The 20,027-nt window shown below is 46.4% G+C and overlaps 1 protein-coding gene across 3 annotated transcripts in view; it reads right to left on the bottom strand.

The window, feature by feature from the left end:
- The window catches only part of LOC106572123 (WD repeat-containing protein 7), a 376,679-nt gene that overhangs the window by 56,738 nt on the left and 299,914 nt on the right, over positions 1-20,027 (bottom strand). For all 3 annotated transcript variants that reach the window (XM_045693965.1, XM_045693962.1, XM_045693964.1), the window contains one exon: positions 6,141-6,327. In XM_045693965.1, coding sequence (XP_045549921.1) covers positions 6,141-6,327 — 187 coding nt within the window. The remainder of the gene's footprint in view (positions 1-6,140; positions 6,328-20,027) is intronic.

Here is a 20,027-nt window from a genome sequence, read left to right as displayed (position 1 = left end):
GAAATCCTGCTATGCCCTTCGACGAACTATCAAACAGGCAAAGCGTCAATACAGTGTTAAGATTGTATCATACTACACCGGCTCCGATGCTCGTCGGATGTGGCAGGGCTTGCAAACTATTACAGACTACAAAGGGAAGCACAGCCGCGAGCTGCCCAGTGACACGAGCCTACCAGACGAGCTAAATGCCTTCTATGCTCGCTTCGAGGCAAGCAACACTGAGGCATGCATGAGAGCATCAGCTGGTCCAGACGACTGTGTGATCACGCTCTCCGTAGCCGACGTGAGTAAGACCTTTAAACAGGTCAACATACACAAGGCTGCGGGGCCAGACGGATTACCAGGACGTGTGCTGACCAACTGGCAGGTGTCTTCACTGACATTTTCAACATGTCACTGGCTGAGTCTGTAATACCAACATGTTTCAAGCAGACCACCATAGTCCCTGTGCCCAAGAACACAAAGGCAACCTGCCTAAATGACTACAGACCCGTAGAACTCACGTCTGCAGCCATGAAGTGCTTTGAAATGCTGGTCATGGCTCACATCAACACCATTATCCCAGAAACACTAGACTCACTCCAATTTGCATACCGCCCAAACAGATCCACAGATGATGCAATCTCTATTGCACTCCACACTGCCCTTTCCCACCTGGACAAAAGGAACACTTATGTGAGAATGCTATTCGCTGACTACAGCTCAGCGTTCAACACCATAGTGCCCACAAAGCTCATCACTAAGCTAAGGACCCTGGGACTAAACACCTCCCTCTGCAACTGGATCCTGGACTTCCTGACGGGCCGCCCCCAGGTGGTGAGGGTAGGTTGCAACACATCTGCCACGCTGATCCTCAACACTGGGCCCCTCAGGGGTGCGTGCTCAGTCCCCTCCTGTACTCCCTGTTCACCCACGACTGCACGGCCAGGCACGACTCCAACACCATCATTAAGTTTGCAGACGACACAACAGTGGTAGGCCTGATCACCGACAACAACCAGACAGCCTATAGGGAGGAGGTCAGAGACCTGGCCGGGTGGTGCCAGAATAACAACCTATCCCTCAACATAACCAAGACTAAGGAGATGATTGTGGACTACAGGAAAAGGAGGACCGAGCACGCCCCCATTCTCATCAATGGGGCTGTAGTGGAGCAGGTTGAGAGCTTCAAGTTCCTTGGTGTCCACATCAACAACAAACTAGAATGGTCCAAACACACTAAGACAGTCGTGAAGAGGGCACGACAAAGCCTATTCCCCTTCAGGAAACTAAAAAGATTTGGCATGGGTCCTGAGATCCTCAAAAGGTTCTACAGCTGCAACATCGAGAGCATCCTGACCGGTTGCATCACTGCCTGGTAGGGCAATTGCTCGGCCTCCGACCGCAAGGCACTTCAGAGGGTAGTGCGTACGGCCCAGTACATCACTGGGGCAAAGCTGCCTGCCATCCAGGACCTCTACACCAGGCGGTGCCAGAGGAAGGCCCTAAAAATTGTCAAAGACCCCAGCCACCCCAGTCATAGAGTGTTCTCTCTACTACCGCATAGCAAGCGGTACCGGAGTGCCAAGTCTAGGACAAAAAGGCTTCAACAGTTTTTCCCCCCAAGCCATAAGACTCCTGAACAGGTAACCAAATGGCTACCCGGACTATTTACATTGTGCCCCCCCCCCAACCCCTCTTTTATGCTGCTGCTACTCTCTGTTTATCATATATGCATAGTCACTTTAACTATACATTCATGTTCATACTACCTCAATTGGCCCGACCAACCAGTGCTCCTGCACATTGGCTAACCGGGCTATCTGCATTGTGTCCCACCACCCCCTCTTTTACACTACTGCTACTCTCTGTTCATCATATATGCATAGTCACTTTAACCATATCTACATGTACATACTACCTCAATCAGCCTGACTAACCGGTGTCTGTATATAGCCTCGCTACTCTTATTTTCAAATGTCTTTTTACTTTTGTTTTATTTCTATCCTTACCTACACACACCTTTTTTCCCTCGCACTATTGGTTAGAGCCTGTAAGTAAGCATTTCACTGTAAGATCTACACATGTTGTATTCAGCACACGTGACAAATAAACTTTGATTTGACTCATAGACAGGAGGAAGGCCAGGACCTACCTACCTACCTCTCTCTCTCTCTCTCTCTCTCTCTCTCTCTCTCTCTCTCTCTCTCTCTCTCTCTCTCTCTCTCTCTCTCTCTCTCTCTCTCTCTCTCTCTCTCTCTCTCTCTCTCTCTCTTTCTCCTCTCTCTCTCTCTCTCTCTCTCTCTCTCTCTCTCTCTCTCTCTCTCTCTCTCTCTCTCTCTCTCTCTCTCTCTCTCTCTCTCTCTCTCTCTCTCTCTCTCTCCTTCTCTCTCTCTCTCTCTCTCTCTCTCTCTCTCTCTCTCTCTCTCTGTGTGTGTGTATAACTCTCTTCTCCTCTCTCTACGTTTGCTAATAAACCCTGATAAATGACAGCCATTTTGGGCTAACCGTATTAGCACACACAACACGAAAAAAGGCAGACATATTTATACTCAAAATAAATTTGTTAAGATAAGGTTTCATCTTAATTGCATAATGTGATGTTGGTAGTATTTTTCATTGGTTGTCTCGCTGCCGGGGGTAACCTTGTTTGCGGGGCTGTGAGGGGTAGGATAGGGGTAGGTTAGGGGCTGTGAGGGGTAGGTTAGGGGCTGTGAGGGGTAGGTGAGGGGCTGTGAGGGGTAGGTGAGGGGCTGTGAGGGGTAGGTTAGGGGCTGTGAGGGGTTGGATAGGGGTTGTGAGGGGTAGGTTAGGGGCTGTGAGGGGTAGGTTAGGGGCTGTGAGGGGTAGGTTAGGGGCTGTGAGGGGTAGGATAGGGGCTGTGAGGGGTAGGATAGGGGCTGTGAGGGGTAGGTGAGGGGTAGGTTAGGGGCTGTGAGGGGTAGGTTAGGGGCTGTGAGGGGTAGGTGAGGGGTAGGTTAGGGGCTAGGGTCAGTCTGTTACATCTGGAGTATTTCTCTTGTCTTATCCAGTGTCCTGTGTGAATTTAAATATGCTCTCTCTAATTCTCTCTTTCTGTCTTTCTCTCGGAGGACCTGAGCTCTAGGACCATGCCTCAGGACTACCTGGTATGATGACTCCTTGCTGTCCCCAGTCCACCTGGCCGTGCTGCTGCTCCAGTTTCAACTGTTCTGCCTGCGGCTATGGAACCCTGACCTGTTCACCGGACGTGCTTGTTGCACCCTAGACAACTACTATGATTATTATTATTTGACCATGCTGGTCATTTATGAACATTTTAACATTTTAACATCTTGACCATGTTCTGTTATAATGTCCACCCTGCACAGCCAGAAGAGGACTGGCCACCCCTCATAGCCTGGTTCCTCTCTAGGTTTCTTCCTAGGTTTTTGGCCTTTCTAGGGAGTTTTTCCTAGGGAGTTTTTCCAGCCACCGTGCTTCTTTCACATGCTTTGCTTGCTGTTTGGGGTTTTAGGCTGGGTTTCTGTACAGCACTTTGAGATATCAGCTGATGTACGAAGGGCTATATACAAATAAATTTGATCTGTAAGGGGTAGGTTAGGGGCTGTGAGGGGTAGGTTAGGGGCTGTGAGGGGTAGTTTAGGGGTTGTGAGGGGTAGGATAGGGGCTGTGAGGGGTAGGTTAGGGGCTGTGAGGGGTAGGTTAGGGGCTGTGAGGGGTAGGTTAGGGGCTGTGAGGGGTAGGTTAGGGGCTGTGAGGGGTAGGTGAGGGGTAGGTTAGGGGCTGTGAGGGGTAGGTTAGGGGCTGTGAGGGGTAGGTTAGGGGCTGTGAGGGGTAGGTTAGGGGCTGTGAGGGGTAGTTTAGGGGTTGTGAGGGGTAGGATAGGGGCTGTGAGGGGTAGGTTAGGGGCTGTGAGGGGTAGGTTAGGGGCTGTGAGGGGTAGGTTAGGGGCTGTGAGGGGTAGGTTAGGGGCTGTGAGGGGTAGGTGAGGGGTAGGTTAGGGGCTGTGAGGGGTAGGTTAGGGGCTGTGAGGGTTAGGATGGGGCTGTGAGGGGTAGGTTAGGGGCTGTGAGGGGTAGGTTAGGGGCTGTGAGGGGTAGGATAGGGGCTGTGAGGGGTAGGTTAGGGGCTTTGAGGGGTAGGTGAGGGGTAGGTTAGGGGCTGTGAGGGGCAGGATGGGGGCTGTGAGGGGTAGGTTAGGGGCTGTGAGGGGTAGGTTAGGGGCTGTGAGGGGTAGGTTAGGGGTAGGTTAGGGGCTGTGAGGAGTAGGTTAGGGGCTGTGAGGGGTAGGTTAGGGGCTGTGAGGGGGTAGGTTAGGGGCTGTGAGGGGTAGGTTAGGGGTAGGTTAGGGGCTGTGAGGGGTAGGTTAGGGTAGGTTAGGGGCTGTGAGGGGTAGGTTAGGGGCAGGTTAGGGGCTGTGAGGGGTAGGTTAGGGGCTGTGAGGGGTAGGTGAGGGGCTGTGAGGGGTAGGTGAGGGGCTGTGAAGGGTAGGTGAGGGGCTGTGAAGGGTAGGTGAGGGGCTGCGAGGGGTAGGTTAGGGGCTGCGAGGGGTAGGTGAGGGGCTGTGAGGGGTAGGTGAGGGGCTGTGAGGGGTAGGTGAGGGGCTGTGAGGGGTAGGTGAGGGGCTGTGTGTGTGTGGGTGAGGGGCTGTGTGTGTGTGGGTGAGGGGCTGTGTGTGGTAGGTTAGGGGCTGTGAGGGGTAGGTTAGGGGCTGTGAGGGGCTGTGAGGGGTAGGTTAGGGGCTGTGAGGGGTAGGTTAGGGGCTGTGAGGGGCTGTGAGGGGTAGGGTGAGGGGCTGTGAGGGGCTGTGTGTGTGTGGGTGAGGGGCTGTGTGTGTGTGGGTGAGGGGCTGTGTGTGTGTGTGGGTGAGGGGTAGTGTTAGGGGCTGTGTGTGTGTGGGTGAGGGGCTGTGAGGGGCTGTGTGTGTGTGGGTGAGGGGTAGGTTAGGGGCTGTGTGTGTGTGGGTGTGTGTGTGTGTGTGTGTGTGGGTGAGGGGCTGTGTGTGTGGGTTAGGGGCTGTGTGTGTGTGGGTGAGGGGCTGTGTGTGTGGGTTAGGGGCTGTGTGTGTGTGTGTGTGTGTGTGTGTGTGTGTGTGTGTGTGTGTGTGTGTGGGTGAGGGTGTGTGTGTGGGTGAGGGTGTGTGTGTGTGTGTGTGTGTGTGTGTGTGTGTGTGTGTGTGTGTGTGTGTGTGTGTGTGTGTGTGTGTGTCTGTGGGTGAGGTAATCAGATAGATATGTTCTACTCTACACAGAAAGGTCTCCTCTCCGCCTGTCATCCAGCAAGGCAGACATCATTACATCATATTAAAGCTTCCCAATCACATTACAGCCGTGGTTTCATCAGTCAGTGTGTCAGACGCTGTGCAGGCAGGCCGTCCTGCCGTGCTGTGTGCTGTCTGTCTGGCAGACATCTTGGAAGGGAGAGAGGACGGAGAAGAGCAGGCACCAGGGTGGACCAGGGTGTGCACGTGTGTGTCTGTGTCTCCGTGTGTGTCTCTGTGTGTGTGTGTCTGTGTCTGTCTGTCTCTCTGTGTGTGTGTCTCTGTGTGTGTGTGTGTGTGTCTGTGTCTGTCTGTCTCTCTGTGTGTGTGTGTGTCTCTGTGTGTGTGTGTGTGTGTCTGTGTCTGTCTGTCTCTCTGTGTGTGTGTGTGTCTCTGTGTGTGTGTGTGTGTGTCTCTGTGTGTGTGTGTGTGTGTGTGTCTCTGTGTGTGTGTGTGTGTGTGTGTGTCTGTGTGTGTCTGTGTGTGTGTGTGTGTGTGTGTGTGTGTGTGTGTGTGTGTGTGTGTGTGTGTGTGTGTGTGTGTGTGTATGTGTGTATGTGTGTATGTGTGTGTCTCTGTGTGTGTGTGTGTGTGTGTGTGTGTGTGTGTGTGTGTGTGTGTGTGTGTGTGTATGTGTGTGTGTGTGTGTGTGTGATGTGTGTATGTGTGTGTCTCTCTGTGTGTGTGTGTGTGTGTGTGTGTGTGTGTGTGTGTGTGTGTGTGTGTGTGTGTGTGTGTGTGTGTGTGTGTGTGTGTGTGTGTCTCTCTGTGTGTGTGTGTGTGTGTGTGTGTGTGTGTGTGTGTGTGTGTGTGTGTGTGTGTGTGTGTGTGTGTGTGTGTGTGTGTGTGTGTGTGTGTGTGTGTGTGTGTGTGTCTGTGTGTGTGTGTGTCTGTGTGTGTGTGTGTACTCTCCACTCACTTGGCCAGCTGTTTCTCTGCGTCAGCACACAGCTCCAGCAGCCCCATGAGAACAGCGGACACATCCATATAAGGCTCCCACACGGTGAAGCCTCGACCAATCAGGTCTATGGCTGTCCGGCGGATGGTGCTGTGGGGCGGCATCTTGGGGCTGGGGGGTTGCAGGAGGAGGAACGTCAGGGCCTTACCTGGAGGAGTCAAAACAACAACAGTCAACAACAATAACAACAAACAAACAGCAACATCTATCTGGACATTACAGTGGTTAACTAATATACTCTTTTGGTGGGTGTTTTCCTTGTGTTGTCGTCAAGGTCAACAGCTGTCAGAATATGTTTGATCAGCAAGTGGTTTCTCTGTTGGTGGTGTGTGTGTGTGTGTGTGTGTGTGTGTGTGTGTGTGTGTGTGTGTGTGTGTGTGTGTGTGTGTGTGTGTGTGTGTGTTCAGTACAACATATTGATCAAAGTGTCTCCTACTGTCCAAAAGCCTGGTTTCTCCTCTGAGACGATGTAAAGGCCAGCGTACACCAGGTCTGTCTGACCAACATCATGTCAGCGGAGACGGCCATATTATAACTAGTGTTGTGAGGGGAGACGGCCATATTATAACTAGTGTTGTGAGGGGAGACGGCCATATTATAACTAGTGTTGTCAGGGGAGACGGCCATATTATAACTAGTGTTGTGAGGGGAGACGGCCATATTATAACTAGTGTTGTCAGGGGAGACGGCCATATTATAACTAGTGTTGTGAGGGGAGACGGCCATATTATAACTAGTGTTGTCAGCGGAGACGGCCATATTATAACTAGTGTTGTGAGGGGAGACGGCCATATTATAACTAGTGTTGTCAGGGGAGACGGCCATATTATAACTAGTGTTGTGAGGGGAGACGGCCATATTATAACTAGTGTTGTGAGGGGAGACGGCCATATTATAACTAGTGTTGTGAGGGGAGACGGCCATATTATAACTAGTGTTGTCAGGGGAGACGGCCATATTATAACTAGTGTTGTCAGGGGAGACGGCCATATTATAACTAGTGTTGTCAGGGGAGACGGCCATATTATAACTAGTGTTGTGAGGGGAGACGGCCATATTATAACTAGTGTTGTGAGGGGAGACGGCCATATTATAACTAGTGTTGTGAGGGGAGACGGCCATATTATAACTAGTGTTGTGAGGGGAGACGGCCATATTATAACTAGTGTTGTCAGGGGAGACGGCCATATTATAACTAGTGTTGTCAGGGGAGACGGCCATATTATAACTAGTGTTGTCAGGGGAGACGGCCATATTATAACTAGTGTTGTCAGGGGAGACGGCCATATTATAACTAGTGTTGTGAGGGGAGACGGCCATATTATAACTAGTGTTGTGAGGGGAGACGGCCATATTATAACTAGTGTTGTGAGGGGAGACGGCCATATTATAACTAGTGTTGTGAGGGGAGACGGCCATATTATAACTAGTGTTGTGAGGGGAGACGGCCATATTATAACTAGTGTTGTCAGGGGAGACGGCCATATTATAACTAGTGTTGTGAGGGGAGACGGCCATATTATAACTAGTGTTGTGAGGGGAGACGGCCATATTATAACTAGTGTTGTCAGGGGAGACGGCCATATTATAACTAGTGTTGTCAGGGGAGACGGCCATATTATAACTAGTGTTGTCAGGGGAGACGGCCATATTATAACTAGTGTTGTGAGGGGAGACGGCCATATTATAACTAGTGTTGTCAGGGGAGACGGCCATATTATAACTAGTGTTGTCAGGGGAGACGGCCATATTATAACTAGTGTTGTGAGGGGAGACGGCCATATTATAACTAGTGTTGTGAGGGGAGACGGCCATATTATAACTAGTGTTGTGAGGGGAGACGGCCATATTATAACTAGTGTTGTGAGGGGAGACGGCCATATTATAACTAGTGTTGTGAGGGGAGACGGCCATATTATAACTAGTGTTGTGAGGGGAGACGGCCATATTATAACTAGTGTTGTCAGGGGAGACGGCCATATTATAACTAGTGTTGTGAGGGGAGACGGCCATATTATAACTAGTGTTGTGAGGGGAGACGGCCATATTATAACTAGTGTTGTCAGGGGAGACGGCCATATTATAACTAGTGTTGTCAGGGGAGACGGCCATATTATAACTAGTGTTGTGAGGGGAGACGGCCATATTATAACTAGTGTTGTGAGGGGAGACGGCCATATTATAACTAGTGTTGTCAGGGGAGACGGCCATATTATAACTAGTGTTGTGAGGGGAGACGGCCATATTATAACTAGTGTTGTCAGGGGAGACGGCCATATTATAACTAGTGTTGTGAGGGGAGACGGCCATATTATAACTAGTGTTGTGAGGGGAGACGGCCATATTATAACTAGTGTTGTGAGGGGAGACGGCCATATTATAACTAGTGTTGTCAGCGGAGACGGCCATATTATAACTAGTGTTGTGAGGGGAGACGGCCATATTATAACTAGTGTTGTCAGGGGAGACGGCCATATTATAACTAGTGTTGTGAGGGGAGACGGCCATATTATAACTAGTGTTGTGAGGGGAGACGGCCATATTATAACTAGTGTTGTCAGCGGAGACGGCCATATTATAACTAGTGTTGTGAGGGGAGACGGCCATATTATAAATAGTGTTGTCAGGGGAGACGGCCATATTATAACTAGTGTTGTCAGGGGAGACGGCCATATTATAACTAGTGTTGTCAGGGGAGACGGCCATATTATAACTAGTGTTGTCAGGGGAGACGGCCATATTATAACTAGTGTTGTGAGGGGAGACGGCCATATTATAACTAGTGTTGTGAGGGGAGACGGCCATATTATAACTAGTGTTGTCAGGGGAGACGGCCATATTATAAATAATCTTCTCTTGTCCCACGCTCACCTCTTTCTCTTCTCTTCTCCCTTGCTCATCTCTTCGTCTTTTCCTGTCCCTCGCTAATCTGTCTTCTACTTTGCCTTCCCCCCTCTATCTCCCGCTTCCTCTTAGCTTGTCCCATTCCATTTCTTTCTCCATCTCTCTCCCTTTCTTTCTCCATCTCTCTCCATTTCTTTCCCCATCTCCCCATCTCTCTCCATTTCTTTCCCCATCTCCCCATCTCTCTCCCTTTCTTTCCCCATCTCTCTCCCTTTCTCCATCTCTCTCCTTTTCTTTCTCTTGTCCCTCAGTATTATATCTACACATTATAAACATTAATACACGCACACACTGACACACACACACTTCGTCTTTAGGAGACAACTCCATACATTGTGTTGCACACCTGCTCTGCTTTCAGACAGACAGACAGACACACACTATTAATCTCTCTCTCTCTCTCTAGCTCAGCCGTTTATGCTCCTGTCATTACTTTGTGTTAATCACACTGCCACTGGTGTCCCTATCCCTGCTGAGAGAGAGAGAGAGAGAGAGAGAGAGGAGGGAGAGAGGGAGGGAGAGAGAGAGGAAGGGAGGGAGAGAGGGAGGGAGAGAAAGAGAGCGGGAAAGAGAGAAAGGGGGGGAAGGAGAGAGAAAAAGAGTGTGAGAAAGAGCGAGGAAGAGTGAGAGAGGGGTGCAAAGGCAACTTGCCATGTAGAAATCTGTTTCCCTTCAAGAACAATCTTCATGAATCATGGTGCGTTTAACGACACATATATAGCGTATCAATTTGAAACCTTTAAATATTGAATTGTCAACAGACAGCATAAATGTCCTGTGTTGTATTTATCAATGTCTTACCATAGTGTTCCAGGCATATAATTTCACATCACATCCTATCTGACTGTCAACAGCACTATGTCACATCCTATCTGACCGTCAACATCACTATGTCACATCCTATCTGACCGTCAACATCACTATGTCACATCACATCCTATCTGACTGTCAACATCACTGTGTCACATCCTATCTGACTGTCAACATCACTATGTCACATCCTATCTGACTGTCAACAGCACCATGTCACATCCTATCTGACCGTCAACATCACTATGTCACATCCTATCTGACCGTCAACAGCACTATGTCACATCCTATCTAACCGTCAAAAGCACTATGTCACATCACATCCTATCTGACCGTCAACATCACTATGTCACATCCTATCTGACCGTCAACATCACTATGTCACATCCTATCTGACCGTCAACAGCACTATGTCACATCCTATCTGACCGTCAACAGCACTATGTCACATCCTATCTGACTGTCAACAGCACTATGTCACATCACATCCTATCTGACCGTCAACAGCACTATGTCACATCACATCCTATCTGACCGTCAACATCACTATGTCACATCCTATCTGACCGTCAACATCACTATGTCACATCCTATCTGACCGTCAACAGCACTATGTCACATCCTATCTGACCGTCAGCATCACTATGTCACATCCTATCTGACCGTCAGCATCACTATGTCACATCCTATCTGACCGTCAGCATCACTATGTCACATCCTATCTGACCGTCAGCATCACTATGTCACATCCTATCTGACCGTCAACATCACTATGTCACATCCTATATGACCGTCAACATCACTATGTCACATCACATCCTATCTGACCGTCAACATCACTATGTCACATCCTATCTGACTGTCAGCATCACTGTCACATCCTATCTGACTGTCAGCATCACTATGTCACATCACATCTGACCGTCAACATCACTATGTCACATCACATCTGACCGTCAACATCACTATGTCACATCCTATCTGACCGTCAGCATCACTATGTCACATCACATCCTATCTGACCGTCAACAGCACTATGTCACATCCTATCTGACCGTCAGCATCACTATGTCACATCCTATCTGACCGTCAGCATCACTATGTCACATCCTATCTGACCGTCAGCATCACTATGTCACATCCTATCTGACCGTCAACATCACTATGTCACATCCTATCTGACCGTCAGCATCACTATGTAACATCACATCCTATCTGACCATCAGCATCACTATGTAACATCACATCCTATCTGACCATCAGCATCACTATGTTCACATCCTATCTGACCGTCAACATCACTATGTCACATCCTATCTGACCGTCAACATCACTATGTCACATCCTATCTGACCGTCAACATCACTATGTCACATCCTATCTGACCGTCAACATCACTATGTCACATCCTATCTGACCGTCAACATCACTATGTCACATCCTATCTGACCGTCAACATCACTATGTCACATCCTATCTGACCGTCAACATCACTATGTCACATCCTATCTGACCGTCAACATCACTATGTCACATCCTATCTGACCGTCAACATCACTATGTCACATCCTATCTGACCGTCAACATCACTATGTCACATCCTATCTGACTGTCAACATCACTATGTCACATCCTATCTGACTGTCAACATCACTATGTCACATCACATCCAATCTGACCGTCAACATCACTATGTCACATCCTATCTGACTGTCAACATCACTATGTCACATCCTATCTGACCGTCAACATCACTATGTCACATCACATCCTATCTGACTGTCAACATCACTATGTCACATCACATCCTATCTGACTGTCAACATCACTATGTCACATCACATCCTATCTGACCGTCAACATCACTATGTCACATCACATCCTATCTGACCGTCAACATCACTATGTCACATCCTATCTGACCGTCAACAGCACTATGTCACATCACATCCTATCTGACTGTAAAATGCAGTTTCTCTCTACCAGAAATACTGTCAGCGTCATTTAATTGGCAACAATGGCGACAGACTGGACAGTAGAGCTGAGTATTGACAGGGACTGGAGGAGGACTGACCCATTGACCACTAGTAAGTACGCACGCACGCACGCACACACACACACACACACACACACACACACACACACACACACACACACACACACACACACACACACACACACACACACACACACACACACACACACACACACACACACACACACACACACACACACACACACACCTCAGCAGCATTAGCACACTGAGCTGCAGAGGTACAGAGGGATGAGAGAGGAAGGAGAGAGGGAGGAGAGAGGGAGGAGAGCGGGAGGAGAGAGGGAGGAGAGCGGGAGGAGAGAGGAAGGAGAGAGGGAGGAAGGAGAAAGGAAGGAGAGAGGGAGGGAGGAGAGAGGAAGGAGAGAGGGAGGAGAGAGGAAGGAGAGAGGGAGGAGAGCGGCAGGGACTGTCTCCTCCACAGAGGTCAACTCAAACATGACCTGGCATTTGAGAGAGAGACCCACTGCAGGGCCAGATTGACCATTAAGAGACCAGCAGTAGCTAGCACCTCCCTCTGATTGGTTAAACGCTGTGTGGAATGTGAATACATAGATCTGATTGAAAGATCTTGGCAGAAACAGATGAAGAGAGCAGGTTTATAATGTTATTATAATGCTATATTAATATATTATCTCTTGATAATAATAGGTGTAGATGAAACAGAACAGCCTTTGAATGACTGGCTGGCAGGCTGGCTTGTTCTGTTTGTATGAATCGTGACGTGTAGATTGTTATGCATTGAACATGAGTCTAATGACTCTGAATTCATTTCCTTTTCAATGTGTTCACGTTTTTTTAGTCTGTCTAGCTGGGTGGGTGTCTGTTTGTCTGTCTGGCTGTGTGTGTGTCTGTAAGTCTGTCTGTCTGTCAGATGTACTATGAACAGATTGCTCTATGAGTGGTGGAACACCTCCAAGGATATAGAGAGATGGAGGAGGAGGAGAGAGAGCGAGCGAGAAGGATGGACGAACGATGGAGGGAGGGAGGGCTAGAAGAACGGTGGAGGGAAGGAGGGCTGGAAGAACGGTGGAGGGAGGGAGGGCTGGAAGAACGGTGGAGGGAGGGAGGGCTGGAAGAACGATGGAGGGAGGGAGGGCTGGAAGAACGGTGGAGGGAGGGAGGGCTGGAAGAACGGTGGAGGGAGGGCTGGAAGAACGATGGAGGGAGGGCTGGAAGAACAATGGAGGGAGGGAGGGCTGGAAGAACGGTGGAGGGAGGGAGGGAGGGCTGGAAGAACGATGGAGGGAGGGAGGGCTGGAAGAACGGTGGAGGGAGGGAGGGAGGGCTGGAAGAACGATGGAGGGAGGGAGGGCTGGAAGAACGGTGGAGGGAGGGATGGAGAGAGGGAGGGGCTAACTCTGGTTGTCTTGACTAGAGTTTATCATGTGGTAACATCATGTATCCAGAGGGGATGACATAATGGAGGACACTTTTCCTTTTTCCCCCTCCAGAGCCTTAAATCTGTGGCAGCTGTGAGGGAAGACAGGGGAAGACCAGGGCAGACTGCTGCTACGGACACACACACACTCTCTCACATACACTATGGCTAGCGGTTAGTCTAAGAGGGGGAGGATGGGGAGAGGAGGGAGGAAAGGAGGGAGGGGGACGACAACTGCTGGTCACTCAGTCTAGGATGGACAATGGCCTGGTGCGAAGAGAAATACAGCATTACACAAATATAGGCTATAACATAACAACGTAGCCTACATATGGAATTATATAGACGCCATGTGTATATAGGACAATGGCTACAGGTCACTGTCTGTCCATGTGTTGGCTAGGACGGAAGGTGTGTGTGTGTGTGTGTGTGTGTGTTGGCTAGGATGGAAGGTGTGTGTTGGCTAGGATGGAAGGTGTGTGTGTGTGTGTGTGTGTGTGTGTGTGTGTGTGGGCGAGGATGGAAGGTGTGTGTGTGGGTGTGTGTTGACGAGGATGGAAGGTGTGTGTGTGTGTGTGTGTGTGTGTTGGCAAGGATAGAGAATGGAAGAGAGAGGATGGACAGTGACCTGAACAGTGAAATACACCATCATACAAATAGGCTATAACATAATGTATCCTAGATATATGGAATTATAACATAATATATCCTAGATATATGGAATTATAACATAACGTATCCTAGATATATGGAATTATAACATAACGTATCCTAGATATATGGAATTATAACATAACGTATCCTAGATATATGGAATTATAACATAATGTATCCTAGATATATGGAATTATAACATAATGTATCCTAGATATATGGAATTATAAACTGGGTGCTTCGGGATCCTGGCCTTCTAGGCAGAGTTCCTCTGTAGTTTGTGTTCTTTTGCCCATCTTAATCGTTTATTTTTATTGGCCAGTCTGAGATATGTCTTTTTCTCTGCAACTCTGCCTAGAAGGCCAGCATCCCAGAGTCGCCTCTTCACTGTTGACGTTGAGACTGGTGTTTTGCGGGTACTATTTCATGAAGCTGCCAGTTTAGGACTTGTGAGGCGTCTGTTTCTCAAACTAGACACACTAATGTACTTGTCCACTTTCTCAGTTTCGCACCGGGGCCTCTCACTCCTCTTTCCATTCTGGTTAGAGCCAGTTTGTGCTGTTCTGTGAAGGGAGTAGTACACAGCGTTGTATGAGATTTTCAGTTTTTTTGGCAATTTCTCGCATGGAATAGCCTTCATTTCTCAGAACAAGAATAGACTGCCGAGTTTCAGAAGAAAGTTCTTTGTTTCTTGCCATTTTGAGCCTGTAATCGAACCCACAAATGCTGATGCTCCAGATACTCAACTAGTCTAAAGAAGGCCAGTTGTATTGCTTCTTTAATCAGAACAACAGTTTTCAGCTGTGCTAACATCATTGCAAAAGGGTTTTCTAATGATCAATTAGCCTTTTAAAATGATAAACTTGGATTAGCTAACACAACGTGCCATTGGAACACAAGAGTGATGGTTGCTGATAATGGGCCTCTGTACGCCTATGTAGATATTCCATAAAACAATCAGCCGTTTCCAGCTACAATAGTCATTTACAACATTAACAAATGTCTACACTGTATTTCTGATCAATTTCATATTATTTTAATGGATAAAAATGTTTGCTTTTCTTTCAAAAACAAGGTCATTTCTAAGTGACCCCAAACCTTTGAACGGTAGTGTATATGGAATCATAATGATGTATCCTAGATATATGGAATTATACATAAAACACCACACTTTTACAATGGATCCTTTTCACCCTATCTGCCTGTCCGTCTTGGTCCCTGTCCGTCTCTCGACCCGGAACACTCACACCAAAGAGCACATAGACAGTAGAATAGATTGTTATAAAATGGGCACCATTATCAAAACCACAAGGATGCTGTGATTCAGTTGCATTCAGGAGGAAAGTGCTGTTATCACTCCCTGTAAGCACTATGCTCCAGTCAAATGTTGTGATATTGCGGCGTGGCTATTTGCCCAGCCAGTCTCTCAGTCACATAGACACACCAAACCCCCTCACTGAGATGATTGTTGCTAGTCGAGGGGAGACATCTTGTTGTGAATATAATGGCAGGTTCCTAACAGCGCTCTCTCTCTTTCTCTCAATTCAATTTAAGGGCTTTATTGGCATGGAAGCAAAGTGAACTAGATAATAAAGAAAAGTGAAAAACAAAAAATGAACAGTACACATTACACTCACATTTTAAAGACATTTCAAATGTCATATTGTGTGCAAATAGTTAAAGTACAAAAGGGAAAATAAATAAACATAAATATGGGTTGTGTTTACAATGGTATTTGTTCTTCACTTGTTGACCTTTTCTTGTGGCAACAGGTCACAAATCTTGCTGCTGTGATGTCACACTGTGGTATTTCACCCAGTAGATATGGGAGTTTATCAAAATTGGATTTGTTTTCTAATTCTTTGTGGGTCTGTGTAATCTGAGGGAAATATGTGTCACTAATATGGTCATACATTTGGCAGGAGGTTAGGAAGTGCAGCTCAGTTTCCACCTCATTTTGTGGGCAGTGTGCACATAGCCTGTCTTCTCTTGAGAGCCTGGTCTGCCTACAGCGACCTTTCTCAATAGCAAGGCTATGATCACTGAGTCTGTACATAGTCAAAGCTTTCCTTAAGTTTGGGTCAGTCACAGTGGTCAGGTATTCTGCCACTGTGTAGTCTCTGTTTAGGGACCAATAGCATTCTAGTTTGCTCTGTTTTTTGTTAATTCTTTCCAATGTGTCAAGTAATTATCTTTTTGATTTCTCATGATTTGGTTGGGTCTAATTGTGTTGCTGTCCCGGGGCTCTGTGGGGTCTGTTTGTGTTTGTGAACAGAGCCCCAGGACCAGCTTGCTTAGGGGACTCTTCTCCTGGTTCATTTCTCTGTAGGTGATGTCTTTGTTATGGACGGTTTGGAAATCGCTTCCTTTTAGGTGGTTGTAGAATTTAACAGCTCTTTTCTGGATTTTGATAATTAGCGGGTATCGGCCTAATTCTACTCTGCATTATTTGGTGTTTTACGTTGTACACAGAGGATATTGTTTTGCAGAATTATGCATGCAGTCTCTCAATTTGGTGTTTGTCCCATTTTCTGAATTCTTGGTTGGTGAGCGGATCCCAGAACTCACAACCATAAAGGGTAATGGGTTCTATAACTGATTCAAGTATTTTTAGCCAGCTCCTAATTGGTATGTTGAATTTTATGTTCCCTTGATGTCATAGAATGTCGATGTCATAGAATGTTCCCTTGATGTCATAGAATGTTCCCTTGATGTCATAGAATGCCCTTGATGTCATAGAATACCTGTGGTAACCTGACGTTTAGGCTGAGGTACTAGTTTTTTGTGTGCTCTAGGACAACCTTGTCTAGATGGAATTTGTATTTGTAGTGCTGGCAACTGGACCTTTTTTCAAACACCATTATTTTTTTCTAACTGAGATTTACTGTCAGGGTCCAGGTCTGACAGAATCTGTGCAGAAGATCTAGGTGCTGCTGTAGGCCCTCCTTGATTGGGGACAGAAGCACCAGATCATCAGCAAACAGTAGACATTTGACTTCAGATTCTAGTAGGGTGAGGCCGGGTGCTGCAGACTGTTCTGGTGCCTTCGCCAGCTCGTTGATGTATATGTTTAAGAGGGTGGGGCTTAAGCTGCATCCCTGTCTCACCCCACTGCCCTGTGGAAAGAAATGTGTGTTTTTTGCCAATTTTAACCGCACACTTGTTTGTGTACATGGACTTTATAATTTCATATGTTTTTCCACCAACACCACTTTCCATCAATTTGTATATCAGACCCTCATGCCAAATTGAGTCAAAAGATTTTTTGAAATCAACAAAGCATGAGAAGACTGACTTTGTTTTGGTTTGTTTGTCATTTAGGGTATGTGCAGGCTGACTACGTGGTCTGTCGTACGGTAATTTGGTAAAAAGCCCATTTGACATTTGCTCAGTACATTGTTTTCCCTGAGGAAATGTACGAGTCTGCTGTTAATGATAATGCAGATGATTTTCCCAAGGTTACTGTTGTCCCACGGTAGTTATTGGGGTCAAATTTGTCTCCACTTTTGTGAATTGGGGAGATCAGTCCTTGGTCACAAATATTGGGGAAGATGCCAGAGCTGAGGATGATGTTAAACAGTTTAAGCATAGCCAATTGGAATTTGTGGTCTGTAAATTTGATCATTTCATTGAGGATACCATCAACACCACAGGCCTTTTTGAGATGGAGAGTTTGTATTTTGTCCTGTAATTCATTCAATGTAATTGGAGAATCTGGTGGGTTCTGGTAGTATTTAATAGTTGATTCTAAGATTTGTATTTGATCATGTAAATGTTTTTGCTGTTTGTTAACATCTTTGGGAACGGGGGGCAGTATTGAGTAGCTTGGATGAATAAGGTGCCCAGGATAAACTGCCTGCTACTCAGGCCCAGAAGCTAAGATATGCATATTATTAGTAGATTTGGATAGAAAACACTCTGAAGTTTCTAAAACGGTTTGAATGATGTCAGTGAGTATAACAGAACTCAAACGGCAGGCGAAAATCTGAGAAAAATCCAACCAGGAAGAGGGAAATCTGAGGTTTGTAGTTATTCAAGTGATTGCCTATCCAATATACAGTGTACATTTGGTCAGATTGCACTTCCTAAGGCTTCCACTAGATGTCAACAGTCTTTAGAACGTTGTTTCAGGCTTCTATTGTAAAAGGGGAGAGAATAAGAGCTGTTTGAACCAGTGGTCTGGCTGAAAGCCTTTAGTTTAGTCACACGCGTGGCTGTGGCACGAGCTCCATTCCCTTTCATTTCTAAAGACAAAGGAATTGTCCGGTTGGAATATTATTGAAGATTTATGATAAAAACATCCTAAAGATTGATTCTATACATCGTTTGACATGTTTCTACAAACTGTAATGGAACTTTTTTGACTTTTCGTCTGGACTTCATGCTTGCATCTTGTGCATTTGGAATAGTGAACTAAACGCGCAAACAAAAAGGAAGTATTTGGACATAAAGATGAACTTTATCGAACAAAACGAACATTTATTGTGGGACTGGGATTCCTGGGAGTGCATTCCGACGAAGAACATCAAAGAACATCAAAGATAAGTGAATATTTATAGCACTATTTCTGACTTTTGTTGACTCCACAACATGGCGGGTATCTATATGGCTTGTTTTGGTGGCTGAGCGCTGTACTCAGATTGTCGCATGGTGTGCTTTCACCGTAAAGCTTTTTTGAAATCTGACACAGCGGTTGCTTTAAGGAGAAGTTTATCTATAATCCTATGCATAACACGTGTATCTTTCATCAAAGTTTATGATGAGTATTTCTGTAAATTGATGTGGCTCTCTGCAAAATCACCGGATGTTTTGTAGGCAAAACATTACTGAACATAACGCGCCAATGTAAACTGAGATTTTTGGATATAAATATGAACTTTATCGAACTAAACATGCATGTATTGCGTAACATGAAGTCCTATGAGTGCCATCTGATGAAGATCATCAAAGGTTAGTGATTCATTTGATCTCTATTTCTGCTTTTTGTGACTCCTCTCGTTGGCTGGAAAATGGCTGTATGTATTTTTGTGACTAGGTGCTGACCTAACATAATCGTATGTTATGCTTTTGCCGTAAAGCCTTTTTGAAAATCAGACACTGGCTGGATTAACAAGAAGTTTATCTTTAAAATGGTGTATAATACTTGTATGTTTGAGGAATTTTAACTATGAGATTTTTGTTGTTTTGAATTTGGCGCCCTGCAATTTCACTGGTTGTTGTCGAAGTGGTTGTCGCTAGCGTCCCACACATCCCGGAGAGAAAAGGGACAAAAAGATTGGAGAAGTGGTTTACCCATACATCTCCGTTTTGGATAGATAACTGTTGTTGTTTGTTTAGTGTTTTCCAATTTTCCCAGAAGTGGTTAGATTCTATGGATTCTTTAATTACATTGAGCTGATTTCTGACGTGCTGTTCCTTCTTTTTCCGTAGTGTATTTCTGTAATATTTTAGTGATTCACCATAGTGAAGGCGTAGACTCAGGTTTTCTTGGTCTCTATGTTTTTGGTTGGATAGGTTTCTACATTTCTTTCTTAGGTTTTTGCATTTTTCATCAAACCATCTGTCATTGTTGTTCATTTTCTTCGGTTTTCTGCTTGACATTTTTAGAATTGATAGGGAAGCGGAGAGGTCAAATATACTGTTTAGGTTTTCGACTGCCAAGTTCACACCTTCACTATTACAGTGGAACGTTTTGTCCAGGAAGTTGTCTAGAAGGGATTGAATTTGTTGTTGCCTAATTGTTTTTATAACATTTATAACATTATTCAGTTATTTTGGCTTTGATGCCTCTTGATTGAGTATTGCTCTGTTAGGGGTGACAGTGATCTGTTAGGGGTGACAGTGATCTGTTAGGGGTGACAGTGATCTGTTAGGGGTGACAGTGATATGTTAGGGGTGACAGTGATCTGTTAGGGGTGACAGTGATCTGTTAGGGGTGACAGTGATCTGTTAGAGGGAAAGGAAACCTGTGATGATACTATAATCAGTCCTATATTCCTATATCGTTCTATCCATCCCTCCTCCCTGTCCTCTTACCCTCCCTCCG

Source organism: Salmo salar, chromosome ssa01 (assembly GCF_905237065.1).
Source record: "Salmo salar chromosome ssa01, Ssal_v3.1, whole genome shotgun sequence".
In the NCBI taxonomy this organism is placed as follows: Eukaryota; Metazoa; Chordata; class Actinopteri; order Salmoniformes; family Salmonidae; genus Salmo; species Salmo salar.
The sequence above is the reverse complement of the archived record's forward strand: the minus strand, read 5'-3'. Positions and strand labels throughout refer to the sequence as shown.